Here is a 19,237-nt window from a genome sequence, read left to right on the forward strand (position 1 = left end):
GGAACTTTGAGGGCAAAGATCCGACTCCATCCATATGGAACTAACTGACCACCATCACGATCCAATGGAGAAGCCCACGGGTCCACTGAGGCTCTTGACAAAGATCTCCAATAACGGCGAGACCCTAGTACGCTTGGAATGTATCCAATGAGGTGGCTGTCTACTTTCTACAGAATCAAGTATAACTGGTGACGATCGCCAAAGACAATATATTAAGGATGCCATGTGAGGCAAAAATCAGTCTAACGTGGGTATTGGACCGTTCTCAAACACAAAAATTCCAAAAGATAGAAGGGTCATTCATCAAAGAAGGTTATTTCTCGGCGAGCCGAGTAGACATGCGCGCAGCAAGTCGATCGTTACGGCATGTCGGCGTCCCCTAGCAAAGAATGGGCCAGGGGAGGGCGGCGTTTAGGATACTTTAGTCCGGAAGTTTGACTGAGTGGGTCATAACCGTGACTACAGCTTATTTCTCGTCGCTGGAGCTGCCTGACCTGTCCTTCTCGGTGATGTGCTCGTGGTGGTTGTTGGTGGCACGCTTGGAGGGGTTGCTTAGGACGCTGGCACGGCGGACGGCCTCGTCCTCGACATCGTCCAGGGTGCGGAGTAATTCACCGTTAGGACCGTACATGTGCGGTTCGGTGCGGGCGAGCGAGACGCAGTCGAACATATTGGTGGTCTTGTGGAAGATGCGGTCCATCTCCTCCAGAGAACGCATGGTGGTCTCTGGGAAGAAGAAGTAGACCACGGGGACAATGAAGGCGTTGCTAGAACTCAGTTAGCAGGGGGAATCCTCTATTTTGGGTTTGGGTTACAGCAGGAGGAGTAGGGGTAGCTTACATCACTGCGAAGATAATGTAGGTCTTGTATCTAATGTTGGTGAAAGCGACAGGGGTGATCATGACGACCATGAAGTTCCAGATCCAGTTAGAGGAAGTGGACAGGGCGTTGGCCGGGGCACGAATTTTCAGGGGCACAATCTCAGCGGGATACAGCCAGGTCATGCCCAGCCAGCCAATGGCGAAGAACGTATTGAAGACGAATAGGAACACTGTTTGCGCAATACCAGCACGAGTGCCCAGATCGGTCAGGGGATTGGCGGCGGAGATACTGTCGGTCACTGCCAAGACAACCATGGACAAGGACATGCCGATGGCACCAAAGATCATCAGGGTACGGCGACCGAACTTCTCAACCGTGAACACAGCCACCCACGAGGCGGCGAAGTACTCGGTGCCGTTGCAGGCGGCGATCAGACGCGATAGGGTCGGGCTCAGACCGACCTGGTCCTCGAGCAGGGTGGGAATGTAGTAAGTAATCAAGTTGATACCCGAGATCTGCTGGAACATCTGGTTGACATAGGCGAGCATGGTGCGGTGGAAGTGGCGGTCCTCGCCCATGGTGAACATGTCGCGGAATGAGCCCTTGGCCATCTCCAGAACCGTGGCCTTGATTGCCGTAAACTCGGTGTCGATGAAGACCTCGTCGGTCTCGTCGCCCATTAGGCAGGCCAGAACCTCCCGAGCCTCATCCTCATGGCCCTTCAAGATGAGCCAGCGAGGAGACTCGGGCAGGAACATGACAAAGGCCAGGATAATGAAGGCGAAGAAGATCTGGAAGGCGAGCGGGAAACGCCAGGCGACTTCGTTGGGATCGGCGAACATCAGACCAAAGTCGATCCAGTAACTGATGGTGATACCGCAGGTAATCATGGCGCCTTCGATCATGACCATCTGGCCACGACGATGGGACTTGCAGCACTCGGATTGCCAGGTAGGGACAGTGGACGTGTTGATACCATTCCCGAAACCAGTGACGAGACGGCCGATAACCAGCTGGGCCAGATCGTACGAGGTACACTGGAGCAGCGCGCCGATGACCATGATGAAGGAACCGAGGAAGATGGCTTTGCGGCGACCGAGCAGGTTTCCGAGCCAGATGGTGGGAATCGAGCCAGCAAAGCAGCCCAAGTTGTACGCAGCGACGGTAATACCTTGGCGAGTGGACTGAGCACTCTTTTCGGCGGAGGTCCAGCCCGCCGTGTGCGCGGTGGTCGTGTCGATGGAGGGGAAGTACTTGCGGAACGAGTCCAGCGTCAACAGGCCGCCAGTGACTCCCTGGTCGTATCCGAACAGTAGGAAATCCATGCCGGCCAGAACGCCGATGGCAATCTGGAGCCTGGTGCCATTGAGGCCTAAGAATCGCTTCGTCATCTTGAGTGGTGCTGGTGTTGCTAATCACTGGCGAACGCCTGCCGAGATAGAGGAAGTATAGAATGGATCCCACTTATACTGCCAGGCAACTCTGGTCTGGATTCCTGTGGTCGGGGTTCTCAGATCTATAGGCTTTGAGGTTGTTTACTCAGAGGTAGACCGAACCAGCCGGGATAAGGGAAGAAGAGGCTCAGACAGGAATGAGGGGAGGAGGTGGAGGAGGGTACAGAGGAAATCGAACTAGTCGAGGAATCGAGCAGAGATCCACGGCGGACAGGCGGCCGGATTTAAACAAGACGTGGGATTGCAATCAGTCATCGGGGGCCGTGACCTTTCGATGATGCCCAGGGGTGGGCTTGTTAGGACTTCCTCGTGTCGTTGCCGAGCCGCTCAAGCTCGAATGCATTCGTGGGAGACTCCGTGGGTCCACTTGCTCCCCCAGGGCCATCGTTCCATCTCCACCTCCACCTCCTCCACCTCCAGCAACGCCGCTGGCACGGACACCTCTTTGGGTCCAACCTTTGAACATCGGCCCCCAGCTGTTTTCTAATGGCTTTGTGTCTCCGTGGCTCCATGGCTCCATGGCTCCGTGGCCCAACTGACCAAATGACCCATTACCACTGCCCATTTCCACTGCGCATTACCACTGCCGATTAATCTTGCAGACCCTCGCGGCCCTCACGCTGGGCGTTCCGACTGGATTTCCGGGCCACGCGAGGCCAACACGGCCCAATGAGATATATTCCGCCCGGGAGGTCAATCGGCGACAGGCTCGGGTTCACCAGATCAAGTTAGCCCCAGCGTCGCATCTCCCCCCCCAAGGTTCACCTGGTAGCAGCCCGCCGATCTTTCAGCCTGTCAGGTTGCGTGGTTGCCCGGCGAGTGGGGACTCAAGTGAGCCTCTCAGCCTCTTAGCTTGCTTGGTACGTGCTTGGTACACTCTCCTCTCCGCGCTTTCTCTCTCCCTCTCCGCCCCCCGGCCGAACGAAAATTGGGTCCTGTGTGGCTCCCGATCTGGGGATTTGTGGGTGAAAGGGGACCATTGCTCCAGGAAAAGCCCAGGGTCCAACCCCCGAATGGATCACACATCACGCGAGTTCCCCCTCGATTGGGGCAATTCCGCAGGCCATCCTTCGAGTGCTCAGGGTCTGCGATATCAAATCGACTACTGGAACGGTACGAGAAGGCGAGGTTTCGGTGCGCAACCCGGCCAGCTTTCCGCCCTGCCGCTGCCGGCAGGTAGATCAGATCCTTTTCGCGGAGATACCGACAACCGACTACTTACAGGGGTTCTGGCCACTGGGCTCGGAGACGCCGGTATAGAATGTGCTAGTACGACACCTGCGGAATCTGGCAGGCCCAGACAAGCTGTCCACCCAAGTCGTGCCATCAGTGCGTCTGAACCACGAATCAGAAACGCTACTGCCCGAGATCCCACCACTGTTCAGCTCACTTCCACACGGACATTGGCAGCTAAAGGAGGAAAATGCGCGAAGCCAAAATGACAACAACCCGTTCGGCGGCTTGGCGCCCAGACGCTCGATGCAAGTCAAGAAATACCAAGAGCTCTCTCAAGCCACCGACCACAGCGGTGGTCTCGCAGGATCTCTTGTCCTTTGCTTGGTGTTGCTTTGGGCGGTTGGATTTGTTCTTGGGATTGCTTAGATAGTTCTTGGAATTTCTTAGCAGTTGCTTAGTTGGACGTCATTGGGGGTTTGCCTTGGTCGGGATGCTCGGTTGTCTAGTAAATATTCCATGGGACGGAATGGGGTCAGGAGAGTGGCCCGGGGAAAGACCCAGGGGTCGCTTCCAAGGCACCTACTACGTGCTGTACTTGCGAGGAGAGGTCCCACGCCGAACTGGCCAGGTCGAGGCGGAGACAGCCATTTCCCAGCTTTTGGCTCGCGCCCTCCTCCCCTGCCCCTGCCACCGACACACTACGCCATCCGTCGTGATCCTGTGGAATAGCCTTCGCCCATGCAATACAATTATCTTCCGCAGAGGGCTCAATATACCCCTCATCCACCGTTTCCGCAGTCATCGTCGTGCCTTAAAAGGACCGCGCTAGCAGCAGCCACCTGGCCCACTTCGACCGGACGGCCCAACGATGGGCGAGTCTGCCCGCGGAGCATATGCAACAGGCCAATAACACTACCATTGAAGTCCCACAGGCCAACAGCCAGTGCAACCCCTTTCAACCCCATCAACACCCCACCAAGTTATGGCTCTGCTTTGCCAGCCCCCGCGGTAGCGACCAGATCCTGGGGGATGCACAGTACGACCTACCGAAACAGGCAGTTCCGGGCTGCCATCGTTGGTTTGGGGCAACCCGGCGCGAAAACTGGAGATTGCCTGGAGATTGCCTGGAGAAGGGCTGTGACACTGGCGACTTCTCGTCGTTCGCGTTTCACTCCCTCCGCACGCATGGTCTGATGCACCACCCCATGCCATGCACCATGCATTGACGTTATTCGCCGCCCCCCATTTGCTTCCCCCTAGACCCCATCCCTTCCACTCCCACACACTTCCCCTTTACTGTGCCTTTCTCCTCGATCGCGAACTTTTAGAACCCCAGTTTTCTCCGTCCCATGACGCCCTACGCCGCGGTCAGCAGCGGCGCCACGAGGCGCCTCCCGCCCGCCACTGAGGTCATTCGGCATGGCTCGCACAGCCCTGCCCGGCTCAAGGTTTTCTTGGTGCAAGCCATGGCGTGCGGATCACGGAGAACTGGGCGCTCGGGGGGCCTTTGGTCCGTGCTACCATCGGGCGGGGCCAAAAGGAACCGGTTCTAGGGCCGCCGAGGCAGATGATTCCCGCGAAAGGGGAGCTGTGGCTATGAGCATCACATCACGTCGGTCGAGCTGAGGGACTGGACTAACTATCTCTAGTTAGTACCATCTACTTCGTTAAGCGACCGTTTAGGACGATTCTACTCCGTATGAAATACAGTAAGGATCAATGAGCGGAAGGGATGGAATCGACTTGCTAGCACCCAATGCCACTCACCGTTGATCCAGCTTTGATCCTCCACAGAGTGAACGATACCCCATGTATCCCGTCACTAAGGGGGGATCATGTTCCGCTCAGCCAGCAACGCTGAACCATTTGCTTGTTTGCTGCTTCGATAGCCGCACCTGTGGCTATCGGTCGATCTGTGATCTATCGTCTGTTTCACATTTCCCACAGGCCACATGTTGACCCATGTGGTTGTGTTCGGCCGAATGTGATCGTCTCGCAGGCTGCACCCGCTGGTGGAGCAGGACGTGGCCTGCTGCGAGACCCCATCCTGGAGGATGCAACCCGGAAGTCCTTGTTTCTTCGCCATGGTTGGTGATCGGGTGGCCTTGCAGGGAAGACCCCGTTAGTCGCGGCTCCCCCGCCAATACTGATCCCCGTGGCCTGGACCCTGTTGTTCTCCCTGATTTACGCCCCGTAGATCGGGTTGCTGTTTTGGGTCCACGATGGCGATTCGATCGACGGCGAAGGGGGATCGTAAAACCTCCGAGTATAGTGAAAGAACTCCACTTAACAGTGGATGTACGGGGCGTTTGGAGGGCTGCCCCTAGCGTGGTTCTCTACGATACGTTTTCGAGAACATTGACCGCCAGATCAATCCGTCAGCAGTGCTTAACAGTGCTTCGAGAAGCTAGACCGACCCCACTCAGTACCTCACTCTGCAGCCATGAAGTGTTCTTTCCGGCGCTCTTGACCGACTTCTGGAATTTTCCAAATCGCGCTCTCCCGCAGCGGCAGATGTGGATGTGAGATGCGAGTGCCACCGGACACACAAAGGATTGCCAAGGCCACAAAGACAGTAAGGATTCTTAGTGACAAGCGAGCAGGATACGTACGCACGTGAGAAATACCTGTATTTGCCTTTTCAGAGTCTGGCATAGTAGGCTGTTCCGGGTTTATCGCCGGCTGGCGTTGACTTGCGGTAGCGGGCAATTTTAACGATTACCGTGTACCCAATAGCCAATCCTGATACCTATGCAGATGGATGGAGCGAATATAATCGAAGGTTCGCTGATTGAGATAACTATCCACCAACGCACGAAGTACCTCTGAAGGTCGAACATACCACCTAGGTACGCCCTTCGAATCAGTCTGGATGGATAGTGTTCCTCGTCACCTTCCTATTTACGCACGCTCATTTTCACCGCTCCCATGTTCGACCAAGCTCTGTCCAGAGTATCCCAGACAAAAGGATGACTTCCGCTGCGAAGCAAATCTGGGAAGCGCGGAAGCAGAACCCATGATCCGCGAATTATCCTAGTCGCATTCTTCGGCAGTCTTCGCATCCAGAAAGCTGAGGCCCCTGCGTGACCTGCTGCTGATGTGCTGGACACTGTACCCCCTTCTTTGGTATCCCTTCCAAGCATAGAATGGAGTATCCAGCACACGCAGACCATAATGGCAGAGACGTGCCGTGATACGAAGCCGGTATCGCCCGCACTGTGATAGCACGGAAGGAGAGGACCAAGTGCTCCGTACTTTTGTCCCTAGGTACCCGGTCATTCCGACTACTTTGGCTTGGCTCCTTGGTTGCCTTATGGGGTTGAGAGCTTGGTGTACTACTGTCAGCGGTTGATAGCCGCACTTTGTGTGAACCGAGGGTGACGTTTGGTAGCACCGTCACCGCGGCGGGTTACTCTCAACACTAGAATGTCACCACCACCGAATCCTGATCTTTGGCATATGTCAAATTCGATACAAAGTAGAACATGGAAGATAGAACTGTGCTATTGGAGCGTCTCATGTCGGACAGAAAAGATAGATACTGGAGTTCGTCGTCCGCAGGTATCCTTCCGTATGTCAACCGATTCTCGTGGATTCTGTAGGTCAGGGTGGGTATTCAGTCGTTCATGGCGGTCCTTGTGTCATGGAGTCCTATGATGTCCATATTATGAAACGTTCTCAGATGATAACCTGCCTTTCTCCAGTCAGGTTGGATAAATCTCCGCGAGGAGGATTATTCAAAGCTAAAGTAAACATCAATCGGATGGGAGCATATTCTCCGGAATGCAGGGACACGCGTGGACTCAGCCAACCACATCAAAATCTGTCGGAAGGCCTGAACAGCACAAGCCTTGTACCCCCTCAGCTCTACGTCTTCTTGAAAAGTATCGCCTTGTCGTGCTCGAACACTCTTCCTGATCTGGCAATTTCAGATGAGCGCGAGAACTATCTATCGCAGAGGTTGCGCGCTGTGACGGAATTATTGCATACCAAGCAAGCGCGAAGGAATGTGTGGCAGGAAGACGATATCATCGCGCGTACAAAGCTCTCGATTACCCCCTTGCTTGGTTAGATGGGGTTACAGCTAGCTGTAATGTCGTAGTTCTACAAAGCTAAGGTCTGGTGCCCTCGCTACTTGTCTACGCTCTACTTCATCGACCACCCCCACCTAATCCGAATGTCCCCGACTATTTGATAACCACAGTTTTTCTCAGTCTAGGAAGAGACTGGAAAAACGTTCTATTTAGTTGATGGCAGTCAGCTCAGAGATACGGGACAGCCATGATGGATTTGTTGAGAATCGGGACGACATCCCTCTTAAGGAGTCCGGAAGTGACGATGACAGCGACGATGAAAAGCAAGACTATCCGTCAACGCTACAGCTAATACCCATTATGGTCGGACTCTGCTTCCAATCGATCTGTATTGCGTTGGTCGGTTGTTCCTTCCTCTAGATCACGCTAGGTCGATATCAAGCTGACCCGGCGCGTTATGATAGGATAATACCATCCTGGCCACCGCAATCCCCAAGATTACAGAGCAGTTCAACTCTCTTGAAGATTTATCCTGGTACGCAAGTGCATATCTCCTCACGACATGTGCGGTCACTCTCCCATTCGGCAAGATATACACCTTCTATTCCACCAAATGGACATATATGATCGCCCTTGCGCTATTTGAAATAGGGTCACTCATATGTGCCGTGACACCAACATCAAAGGGATTAATATTGGGACGGGCAATTGCTGGGCTCGGATCTGGAGGACTGTCCCCCGGTGCTCTGCTGGTGCTGGCCAACAGCTTACCTCTTCATCGACGAGCGCTCTATTTTGGAATCATCGGGAGCGCCAGTGGAGTAGCAACGATTACGGGACCGATGTAAGGTTAACTTGGCACATATAACGAGTAACCATGGCTAATGAAAGAACAGGTTAGGGGGGCTCTTAACTGACCGGCTGAGCTGGAGATGGTGCTTCTGGCTCAATTTACCCCTCGGCGCGATTACTGGACTCTTCATTACGATGTTTTTCAAGGACTCGAAAAATCAAGCAAAGGCGGAGCCCGGAAGACTCAAAAAGGTCACACGAATGGATCCTCTCGGCATCGCTGCTTTCGTACCCGCTATAATCTCGATTCTATTGACGCTGCAGTGGGGCGGCACCAAGTACCCTTGGACAGATGCACGCATCATTGCGCTTTTTGTGATTTTCGCAGTCTTCGGGGCATTATGGTGCTCCATACAGCTCTGGAAGCAAGAAGAGGCTACTGTTCCCCCTCGTTTGCTGAAGAATCGGAATGTACTTGGGGCTGTGATTCATGCAATGTTTTTGGGAGGGTCTTTCTTTGTTTTCAGTTACTACGTAAGTTTTCCTACTCTGGACTTTCGAGATCACCTTACTCACGTTTCTTGATAGCTCCCAATATGGTTCCAGGCTATTCAACAAGTTTCAGCATCGGACTCTGGAATTAACACTCTCCCTATGGTCGTGTCAATGATCGTATGCTCCGCATTGGGAGGACTGCTAGTGAATCTCCTGGGCTACTACACGCCACTCATGTTTCTTGGGAGCGGTCTTCTCACCATTGGCTGTGGCCTTTGTACAACGTTGAGAGTTCATACGGCTCATAGCAAGTGGATCGGCTATCAGGTTATTATCGGCGTGGGAGCCGGAGTTGGCTTCCAGCAGTGCATCAACGCCCTTCAGACTGTCCTACCACTACATGATATCCCGGTCGGCATCGCTATCATTACATTTGCACAAAGCTTGAGCGGCGCCCTCTTTATTTCTATTGCACAGAATGTCTTCCAGAATCGCTTGGTGGAAAATTTGTCCGACTACGCCCCAATGGTCAACCCGAAGGCGATTATCCAGGCGGGTGCAGCGAATCTGGCACAACGGATACCGGAGGAAAGTCTACCGTCCGTGCTATATGCCTACAATATTGCAGTCACGCAGACATTCTACGTGTCAGTGGCTACCGCAGCTCTCTCCTTTGTCGGGGCAGTTCTTGTGGAGTGGAAATCCATGAGAAAGTCGAAGAAATGTGCGTGAGAGCTTGAATAGATACCAGAGTTGGTGGCATTTTTTACTCCAGCGTTAAAGCATTGATTACGTTTGATTTTGCGCGACATTGTTGTACACAATTGTGCACAAATAGCTCTGCTGATGGATTGGGCGATGGTCAAATCATATAGTGTGTCAATGTAGGGTTCGACATTGCGTTCCCATCCAAATTAACGCCGTGCGCCTTTGCCCTGCCAGCTCCCCTAGATGAATTCGGCAGAGGGAGAGAGAGGCAACCTTCAGGAACAACACATTTCGAAATCCAGATAGATCATAACTCTGGACTTGAATGGGGTCAAAATTTCCTTTCACATCACACTGCAAGATTCTGGGCGACTATTCTGTTCATGCCAGGCAGTGTCCAAAAGTCTTCCGTCTACTTCAGAATAGTTTGCACTATTCAGATTCAGCTGAGCTCTGAGGTGATGACTGTAAAAGCATGCCCGAAGCCACATTATACGTTCGATCCAGTCGATTTCTTTGAAGTCTGTCGAATAGTCGGCCAAGAGAGCCTGGAGGCGTGCCAGCTGGTGTGGATCTTCGGCAGCAGAGCAACCCACCACAAGGCATAATGCAACATAAGCCGCTCCCAGTGGGCGATAGCGACAAGCAGCCTCGGCTTCCCGTATCATCTCACTGCAAAAAGATAAAGATTCCGCAGTAAGAAAGGTATTAGTGGGGTCAAACGCTCGAAGGAGGGTGTTCAGAATCAAGGCAAGAGTGATAACAAGTGTATACCCCGCCTGGTGACGACAGTGGTTGACGGCGGCCGGATCAGTGAAGGAATTCGATGCGACATTTGACCAACGATCCAGATACCGACGCATCTTTTCAGCATCATCTCGCATGGTGAGATAAACAGCTGCAATCTCGGGAATATGCGGATCTGGGTGTCGGATCCATTCAGGTAAGTTTGCAAAAGTGCTCAAGGTACTGGAAGACTGAGGTGGGTCAGCGTTTCGAGGGCGTGGCGCTCCAGAAAAGCGCCGTGTGACATCGTCCCACCATTTGGAATCCATTTGAATGCGGGGGTTGATGACAGCCTCAAGGATCTGTCTCTCTATTAGTCAATGATGTCCGCTGCCAAATTCTTTTTTGATCGTCGAGTCGTATAGGTTACTATTGAACTAATTTTGGTTGTACATACCACCGGAACAGTCAAAGTGACAATCATCTCCTTTTCAAAGCTGCTTTTACATTTGCGCAGGTCGGTGATTTTCAAGAGGTGGGCGATTGCTTCTCCGTGGCTTTTCAACTTGTCATCGTATCGTCCTAGCCAGCTCTGAGTATTATATGGATTAGCATGAGTCCCAAGACACCGAGGGTGCGACCCGTAAAGGAGAAAACGAATGACATTACCTGACAGATCGAAATTAGGTAAACAGCACAGAGTGTATCGAGTGACCGAGCCTGGACTGGGTCATTCAAGGACTCTCGAAGCGCCCGTAAGGAGTTGCAATATTCCATATAAGCATCTGCACCGAAGTTTTGATGACGAAAGTACGGATAGGCAGTGACCACTGCCTTAACAGATGCGTCTAGAGCCACACTATGGCCTAGGCGTCGAGGTATTTCCTTCAAGAACACCCCATAATAGGTTATATCATATCTAACGTCGGTGTTTGCCAAAGTATTGGCAAATAACGCGGCTAGCTTATCGCCAGGTATCTGCATCAGGATCTGAAAGGAGTTCGCTACGGTCGTGGCTGGAGATATCACGGCCCGAGTCCTCCTCGGTTCCGCTTGTGTCATCTTCGTCAGACCCGATTCCGTATTCTTAAACTTAAACCGCTGCTGGCCACTGCCAATACAGAGAATTTGCAGTCGGCGACACCGTGAGCATGGTTTGAGTTCATCACACTGGTCTGCGCATTAGGAAGAGCTCCAATGAGACTACTTGGGGGAAAATCCCACCTTCTTCTTTACGCGTCGACAAGCATCACATCCTTTGCTAGACGGAACCCCGGGCATTTTCTCAATCTGAAGTGGCGCAACGTTTTACGCAAAAGGGTAATAGGTGAACAAGAAATCAATGAGCATGCAACCCACAGCCCTCGCTTCCGGGTTTCGCGAGTTGTCTCTGACGATGGGTGCTGAGGTGGCGGATAGAGTTCCCGACGCGATATAAATATGACGCGATCGGTCAGGTTCGATCCTTGGAAGACCAGGCGAGCCGACACAATCTCATGGCATTGAGCGGGACACACCTGTGAGGCTGAAGCTGGGCAAGAAAGCGGAGAGTCGTTTGGCCCCAACGGAAGTTCCAATCAGATGCCTCACTCTGCTGAGGAACAGCAACAGACCGCAGCATCCAATAAGATCTGCCCGACAGGATCCATCCGGCGCACCATTTCGCCTAATTGGGAAATATCGAACCTCGGCCGCTCCGAGCTGAATATTTCCTTCACAATCCGACGTGCCTTGGGATCCAATTAAGACCTTGGTACATCCTACATGCTACCCCCTCGAAGGCCCACCGTTGTATTCTATGGTGCAGCAAAGGAAGGAAAGCCCAACCTTGTGATATTTCGGGGCTTAGGTTCAAGGCCCGTATGACGTCGTTGGAGATGCCAGTTTCCCCTCGACATTTTCCTATACCTCAAACTTGACGCTCATGGTCAGCCCCTGACCATGACGCTGAGCGAGACTTGATATGAGATTTTTTACAATGTTCTGATTATATTGAGAAAGTGTCATTGACTTACATGTGTCACTATTCATGTATTTCTACTATCTTGGGGAATTTACTCATAACTAGACCCCAATACCGGCAAAGATCGGTCAAATATCCAGACGCCCCTCCACTTTTCATCACAGACCTAGGAGATATATTGTTTTGGCAAATGTTGAAACACAGAGATCTGAATAGAGTCTGCCCGTTGAGCTTATATTGAGCTTATATTTAATGTTTTAGTGAGGTAGAACAAGGCTTAAGTTTATATCCAAGGTTATGTACGTTGCAATAAGGTACCGTTGTTCCGAGATTGAATTCTTTCCCATCTAGACCCATGATCTATCTATTCCATCTATAAAATATAGGTCGTAATCGTCTGATTTCGCCTCCAAGTAGTTCGTGTCCAATAGCCACATCCCGTCTTAGTAGCCTTGTTATTTAGTTCAAACGGTCGATTTCACAGTCGGTCGTCGTAAACCGCTGAAAAGATTTTCGCCGCCAGGTATCTTGTGTTTGAAGGCTTCTTCAATTTCGCCCAGCGATCGGCCTTTCGTTTCGTGCATGAAAATTGCACCCACAAAGGAAGTCAAGACGGAGCAGCTGCCAAACAGGAAGTATGCACCAAAGTTGCTCTTGGCCAACAGGATGGGTGTCGTTAACGCAACCAAGAAGTTGAAAAGCCAGTTGCTGGAATGCGCCAAGGTAGTGGCCGAAGCACGAGTCCGTTGAGGCTGGATCTCAGCACTGTAGACCTTGACTGCCACTGCCCATGTCATAGAGTAGATGATGGCAAAAATGTAAATGCAGACGATCACAACCCAGCGACCAGCACCAAAAGAGCCATGCACGGCGTTGCCGGCGTAAAGTCCCCCAATAAGGAACATCACTGTTCCAAGGCCCACACCTCCATAGATGATGCTGTGTCTGCGCCCCCACCCATCTGCATAGATCAGCCCAGGAATGGTCGCCGCAAAAATCACGAGCGCTGAGACACCGGACGCGAGAAAACTTGCTTCCGAGGAGGCGAGCCCAGCCTGTTGGAACAATAGCGGGGCGTACTAGAGCGCTTGTGAGACCATGAATTACAAAGAAGACAAATGAGAAGGGTAGAATTTTTGACATACGTATAGCACACCGTCAATCCCGCTGAGCTGCTGCATGCCCATCAAGAAGACAGCCAGCGCAGTGCGTGTACGCACATCTTTAGAGAAGATATCGAGGAGTTTATGCAGGGTGCTGTCTTTGACCGTATCGGCAGGAGGTACCACTTCAGGCGTGTCCGACTGTAGCTCAACCTTCTCACGCTCTGCCTGGCTCACTTCCAGTTTGTCCCAAGTCTCGGCGGCCTCTTTATGACGCCCATGCAGTGTCAGCCACCGAGGCGACTCCGGTAAGAAGAAGAAGGATACGACAGAAAGTATCATTGAAAGCGAGGACAGAAGAAAGAATGGCGCCCGCCATGACAGCGACGACTGGACATTGGAAGATCCGTAGCAAGTGAAGAAGCCAACGACTAAGCCGAGCGTAATCAATAGCTGCGGTCCGGTTGTCAAAGGGCCTCTGGTTCTGGTAGGCGAGATTTCACAAATGAAGACAACCAGGTTTCCCAAGAAGAGACCTTCTCCCAATCCTTCAATCACTCTACCGGCGATAAACATTCCCAAGCTGACTGCCCCTGATTCGATCGCAGCCCCAATACCGAAGATGAAAACACCGATGCTGATTCCCTTCGGTCGCCCAAGTATATCTGCAAGATGCCCTGCGAAAAACGAGGAAAGTGCCGCTGGAATCAGAATCGACGAAACGATGAGGCCATGAATGGTCGCATTTTGGCTACCCCCAAATGACGCCTTGAAATCTTTCATATCAGTCACTGGGCCGATAATGCCGGTATCCATGCCAAAAAGAAGTCCATTTGCCGAGCATAAAACGCAAGCCCAAATATATTTTGGTGGCCTTTTCATATAGTCTGGGAAGAGGGCCATTGTTAAGAACTACCAATGCCAAGACTGAATTCAAGGAAATCCTTCTTATCGGGGGGTTGTAAATAACCGAGAAAGCCCAAGAAACTGGAGGTTAAGGAAGTAGATGAGATGAAGAAGAATCTATCACCTCAGGAAAGAAAGAAGACTCTTGTGAATCGACAGATTTGTTCGCTTTTGGTTTCTCTTTTCAATTTCCCCTCGTTCCCCCACGCGCTGGCTAATCACCCCACTGCTCCACTAGATAGCATAGGATATTCTCAGTGGCCAGCTTACGGTGGATATGAAAATTTTTTTCGCTCAGGTGCAATCCAGAACCTTTTCCCGCTCTGCCACCCCGAGACCTCTGGTTTTATATGGCGGAGAAAAGGGTCCAAGCTTGCGGGTAAACCTAGGGTTCACGTACCGGCAGAAACCTAGGACAGCCGAGAATAGCATACCTACCTTGCATTATATACTTCACATGGAGATTAATATCTCGACGTTTGTACTAATGAGCCGGACTTTGCCTTCTATCTCAAATGCTTTCATGGCGCTATTTGCTACAGCGATAGTTGGCCAGAGAAGGTGGTGACTACTCTCGGTTCTACCCCGGGTGATTCAATGCAAATGCAGCAGACTACTTACAATTAGCTTTCATCGCGTCTTAGATGACCAGGAGTACTATTCACATAAGCAAGGCAATGGAATATATTGAATTATTTTGAATGAAAGCGAATGAGCAGAATTCTTACGCAAGTGGGATCTTTGATCCCCATTTAGCCTCGTAGGGCCGTCACTCGTAGCTACCACAAAATACGCTTCTTGATTATTTCGAACCCCCACTTCATCCCCTTCTTCTATGCGCCTCCCTATTTTCTTCACTTGGCTAAGAAACTGATTGAGTTCTTCTGGACGCCAGACATTATTAAACTCGAAGACTTTTCTGGAGACAATTTGGAAGTAATTAAAGATTTGTTCCAGAGAATTATAAAATGAACTATGGAAGCTTGAATCCCTTAGTCATGGACCTCTCCGGATTGAGAATCCTCAATCTTGCTCTCGCACCTTGAGTGAAGCGTTAATCAAGGACCGCGCATATTATAGGTTTGCTGAGAATAAATATAGGTAGAACGTAAAGTAGTGAAGGGATTTCTACGTTTCCTTTCCTACTGATCGCTATTGCCACCACAATTTAACATTGTAGGTGGAAGCTGACTCCTCGCAATATTCTCGGTCAGGCACCAGAATAGTAATAGTATCTCAGTAGAGTCACAGAATGTTTGACAGCGAGAGAGATGATTACATTAATCGAGAAGTCGAGTTATCTTTTCTTGTTGACAATTACAACCCAATACCCAAATAACCTACGAGAAATCTGACCTAGCAGCCACGCTCAGTATGTTCATTATGCAATTAATTACTTCTGGATTTATAAACCCAGAAATACACGCCATCAAATAAATACAAAAGGTCTTTGCATGCAGAAGTCTATGGAATTATAAGTACACAGTAATCAAGACCCATGAAACCCGAGCACATCACAAGAAAATGTTTAGTGTCAAGAGTGCAAATAGATAATGGTACAGCCCATTAGATACTCCACCCAGAAGATCCAATGCTCTCAACCCGAATTCCAAGTTTATTCATCTTGGGTACGTCAATGACGCATCGGCCATCGAAGAGCCACTTGGGGGATTGCATTTCAGCCGAGATCCTCGTCCAATCCAGCTGTTTCTTCGGAGTAGTATCAGCAGTATCCGTATTGGGATCTCCATAACTAGTTCCCGATTGGCAGTCTGGACAGTCGGCAGCACACCCTGGCTCATCGTTGAATCGCCTCTTGATCGACTCGTTGGTATCAGAGGCAGGGAGCTTCTTCCCTTGTGAGGTGGTGCTAGAGGATCCGCCAGAATGAACGGGGAAGTTCATGAATTCATCAAATTCGGTGACAAGTAAAATGGCATTCGAGCCAGCACAGGCTGCATAGGCATCGGAGTAGACCTTAACAGATCCACCATCATCACTGAGGACCGGGGGCCCATAATCCTGCAACGAGCGAATCTCGTTCTCAATCACGACCGGGTTACAGCAGGGATCGAAGATTGCAATTTCGCGTGGATTTTCATCCAATAGAGTTTTGATAATTTCGAGTGCCGGTGCCTCGCGAGTATCCGAGGTGTTTTTCTTAAAAGCATATCCCAGCACGCAGATCTTTTTTGTGACCAGCGTACTGTTTAAACGCTTGATGACGCGGGAGCTGAATCGGTTTCGCTGATACTCATTCATCTCAACCACTTGGCGCCAATACTCGCCAACTTCCTGGAGGTTGAGAGACTCGGCCAGGTACACCAAGCTCAGAACATCTTTCTTGAAGCAGGAGCCGCCAAATCCAATACCTGCTCGAAGGAATTTCGAGCCGAGTCGGGTGTCAGCCCCAATTGCGGCCGAAACTTCGTTGATTTCAGCCCCTGTGGCTTCGCATAAGGCTGAAATACTGTTGATGCTGCTTAAACGCTGAGCAAGCATGGAGTTAGCAACTAGCTTGGCTAGCTCTGATGACCATACATTGGTCGTGATGATTCTTGAGCGGTCAATCCAAGAGGCGTAGACCTTTGCAAGGGCGGCGGCTGCAGAAAGTCCTTCAGGGGTGGTCGCAGAGCCAATGATAATACGGTCTGGCTGTAGGAGGTCTTGCACAGCAGTTCCTGCGGCTAGGAATTCGGGATTCGACAGGATCTCAAAATGTGCCCCCGGTCTTTGGATACGAATCTGGGTGCCAAGGGCTTGTTAGATGAGCAGAAAATAGCGGTGGAGAGAGAAAAAGAAAAGAAAAAGAAGAGAAACACGAAATTGCTGGCAGTATCATACCATTTCTTGGATCATCTGTGCCGTTCTGCAGGGAACAGTGCTTTTTTCAACGATGATCGTACCATCCCTTGCATGACGCACGACCTCGGCGGCAACGGCCTCGAAGCTTGTCATGTCAGTGGCGCTGCCCTTCCCTGTACCGCGCATCTTTGTCGGTGTGTTGACAGCAATCAGAACAGCATCTGCCTCACTGATACACCGAGAAACATCTGTTGAAAAGAACAGATTGGGTTGGCGCAAAAGGGCGACTGGCACATCGTCTTCCTGGAGCTGGGGGGATTCCCGCAAACCGTCTCGTGCGATACGCACAACCTCAGCTAGACCGGGTTCGTAGATCGGAAGATGCCGTGAATTCCACCTCCGGATACGTCGATCGTCTCGGTCAACAACGGTCACTTTGATAGATGGATTCTTGAGCGCAAGGACGGCAGCTGTAGGGCCTCCAACGTATCCCGCGCCGACACAGCAAATACTGTGGATAGGCTTCGGGCAGATATTATTCTCCACGTCCCTGTCCGTTTCAGAAGTGATCCCGGTGTCATTCGAGGCGAAATCCTGCTCGTCTGTGCTATCGTCCACTGCTGGACTACACGATTCACTTCGATCCGGTGTGGTGGGTATGGTTGAGACGTCGACCGAGGTATATGTCTCGGAATCCACGGCAGATGCAATGGAAAGCATCGCTTGATAAATGGGAGTCAAACAGTCAGCGCACTCCAGGAAAGGAGAAAACAAACAAGAGAGAGAGAGAGACAGTCAGGGGAGAATGAATGTCCAGTCGCACACATGAGAAAAGGAACGAGCTCCCGTGTTCTAGCTATCGGAGGAGAGGTCAGAGCTGCTTACCTGCTAAGTTTGGTTCCTCGGAAACTAATATGAGCATTCGGTTACTATCAATTACGCGCTTGATCTTGTAATGCAACCTCACCCACCATGGATAGCCAAGTCTCAAAAACTAAAACTTAGTAATAAAAGATCACCGACAAGAATACCAAAAATGAGGAACCACCCACTATGCACCCTGGCGTACTGTACGGAGTACATAATTTGGTTATACGACATAAATGCGATGGGAAGGAAATTACATATGCCCGGGTTCAAGAGTCGGGTGTTCAGGCGACTAAAGGCTGTCCCCACCATAATGGGGTCACTGCCGACCTCGCCGGTGGTCATGATTCAATGTAACGTGTTAGGTCCAACATAAGACATGCGCGTCCTCCTCATGAGAACTTGTTTTAGGCGCAGAAATTTATACCGTCATTTCGGGCAAACAACTCCCCTGCCAGCCAATGCCGCCAGCTGACACTCTGTACGCTGCAGACGAAATGCAATACAGCCCGTAATACCGCCCAGAGGAGTAATGATTATCCACCCGGGACCATTATTCGTACTCGTATTGTCACAATACGAGAGCCAGTGCATCGATCAGGGTGTTCGGGGGACGATTCCCTGGCCCGGATCTTCGCCTTTGATCTACGGGGAACCTTTCGTCGTGGCCAATAGACTTCCCGCGGTCCGCCTCGTGGGCCATGGCATGTTGGGCCTCCCAAAAGGATAAGCAGCGGAACCCGCCCACTCGACGGATTCATCGTGCATCCGCCCTTGATAGTCGCAGCACCGCGCGTGTCCTGGCTCAATCACTCCTCCCATTTTGGGCATGCGGGACTGATCGCTTCGGATCTTGGCGGGAGGCTAACTAGCGCAAGCCAGCCTTGGGCGTTCCGTGCTGCCAAGGAGCGAGCCCCATGTCGGCCCTGATAGTGGATGGATCCTAACGCGCCGAGGATACGGAAGCGGGCGATTGATTTTTGAGGGCCACCCACGCTATTAAGAGAACAAATAGTTGTCCTAGAAAATGGGTCCAAGTCGATTCGCGGCAGAGAAAAACGAAAAAAAAAACCAGTATTCTTCATTCAAGATACACAATCATGGCACGTGAACGGATCTACTGTACAGCACGCCCGGAGTCCTGTTGGACGCCATTTTTAGGTAACTTTGCGCTCCCCTTGGCGGGCAACTTGGTCAGCCCTACCTTGCACCTAGTGAGCTAGTTGGTCGGAAGTGGGGGTCGAAGGGTCGAAGGGACTTGACACAGCCGACAATCACTTCCTATTGCGACTCTTCCCAAATTACTCCGTATTTCACACGGAGACCTACTACGGAGTTGGTTGTTAGCCCTTCGGCGGAGAAGGTATGGTCGTTAGCAAGGTACAA

General features: G+C 51.3%; 6 protein-coding genes across 6 annotated transcripts; 2 read left to right on the forward strand and 4 right to left on the reverse strand.

Annotated features, from left to right (window-relative positions):
* Positions 1-466: 466 nt before the first annotated feature.
* N7482_004826 (uncharacterized protein) lies at positions 467-2,213 on the reverse strand (the record flags this gene model as incomplete). The annotated part of the gene is made up of 2 exons (XM_056686951.1): positions 467-767; positions 841-2,213. 2 exons carry the CDS (start codon positions 2,211-2,213, stop codon positions 467-469), a joined length of 1,674 nt encoding a protein of 557 aa, XP_056545693.1.
* Positions 2,214-3,289: 1,076 nt separating this feature from the next.
* On the forward strand, positions 3,290-3,878 carry N7482_004827 (uncharacterized protein; the record flags this gene model as incomplete). Its single annotated transcript, XM_056686952.1, has 2 exons — positions 3,290-3,530; positions 3,571-3,878. The coding sequence occupies 2 exons, from the start codon at positions 3,290-3,292 to the stop codon at positions 3,876-3,878; spliced, it is 549 nt and encodes a 182-aa protein (XP_056545694.1).
* A 3,824-nt stretch (positions 3,879-7,702) lies between these two features.
* Positions 7,703-9,505, forward strand: N7482_004828 (MDR family MFS transporter; the record flags this gene model as incomplete). Its single annotated transcript, XM_056686953.1, has 4 exons — positions 7,703-7,885; positions 7,951-8,330; positions 8,383-8,812; positions 8,867-9,505. The coding sequence occupies 4 exons, from the start codon at positions 7,703-7,705 to the stop codon at positions 9,503-9,505; spliced, it is 1,632 nt and encodes a 543-aa protein (XP_056545695.1).
* A 320-nt stretch (positions 9,506-9,825) lies between these two features.
* N7482_004829 (Zn(II)2Cys6 transcription factor domain-containing protein) lies at positions 9,826-11,488 on the reverse strand (the record flags this gene model as incomplete). Its single annotated transcript, XM_056686954.1, has 4 exons — positions 9,826-10,569; positions 10,665-10,799; positions 10,877-11,377; positions 11,432-11,488. The coding sequence occupies 4 exons, from the start codon at positions 11,486-11,488 to the stop codon at positions 9,826-9,828; spliced, it is 1,437 nt and encodes a 478-aa protein (XP_056545696.1).
* Positions 11,489-12,634: 1,146 nt separating this feature from the next.
* N7482_004830 (putative MFS sugar transporter) lies at positions 12,635-14,089 on the reverse strand (the record flags this gene model as incomplete). The annotated part of the gene is made up of 2 exons (XM_056686955.1): positions 12,635-13,249; positions 13,316-14,089. The coding sequence occupies 2 exons, from the start codon at positions 14,087-14,089 to the stop codon at positions 12,635-12,637; spliced, it is 1,389 nt and encodes a 462-aa protein (XP_056545697.1).
* A 1,656-nt stretch (positions 14,090-15,745) lies between these two features.
* Positions 15,746-17,704, reverse strand: N7482_004831 (UDP-glucose 6-dehydrogenase; the record flags this gene model as incomplete). The annotated part of the gene is made up of 2 exons (XM_056686956.1): positions 15,746-16,938; positions 17,086-17,704. The coding sequence occupies 2 exons, from the start codon at positions 17,702-17,704 to the stop codon at positions 15,746-15,748; spliced, it is 1,812 nt and encodes a 603-aa protein (XP_056545698.1).
* Positions 17,705-19,237: the final 1,533 nt, after the last annotated feature.

Source organism: Penicillium canariense, assembly GCF_028826845.1.
Source record: "Penicillium canariense strain IBT 26290 chromosome Unknown utg000002l_segment0_segment0, whole genome shotgun sequence".
NCBI lineage: Eukaryota > Fungi > Ascomycota > Eurotiomycetes > Eurotiales > Aspergillaceae > Penicillium > Penicillium canariense.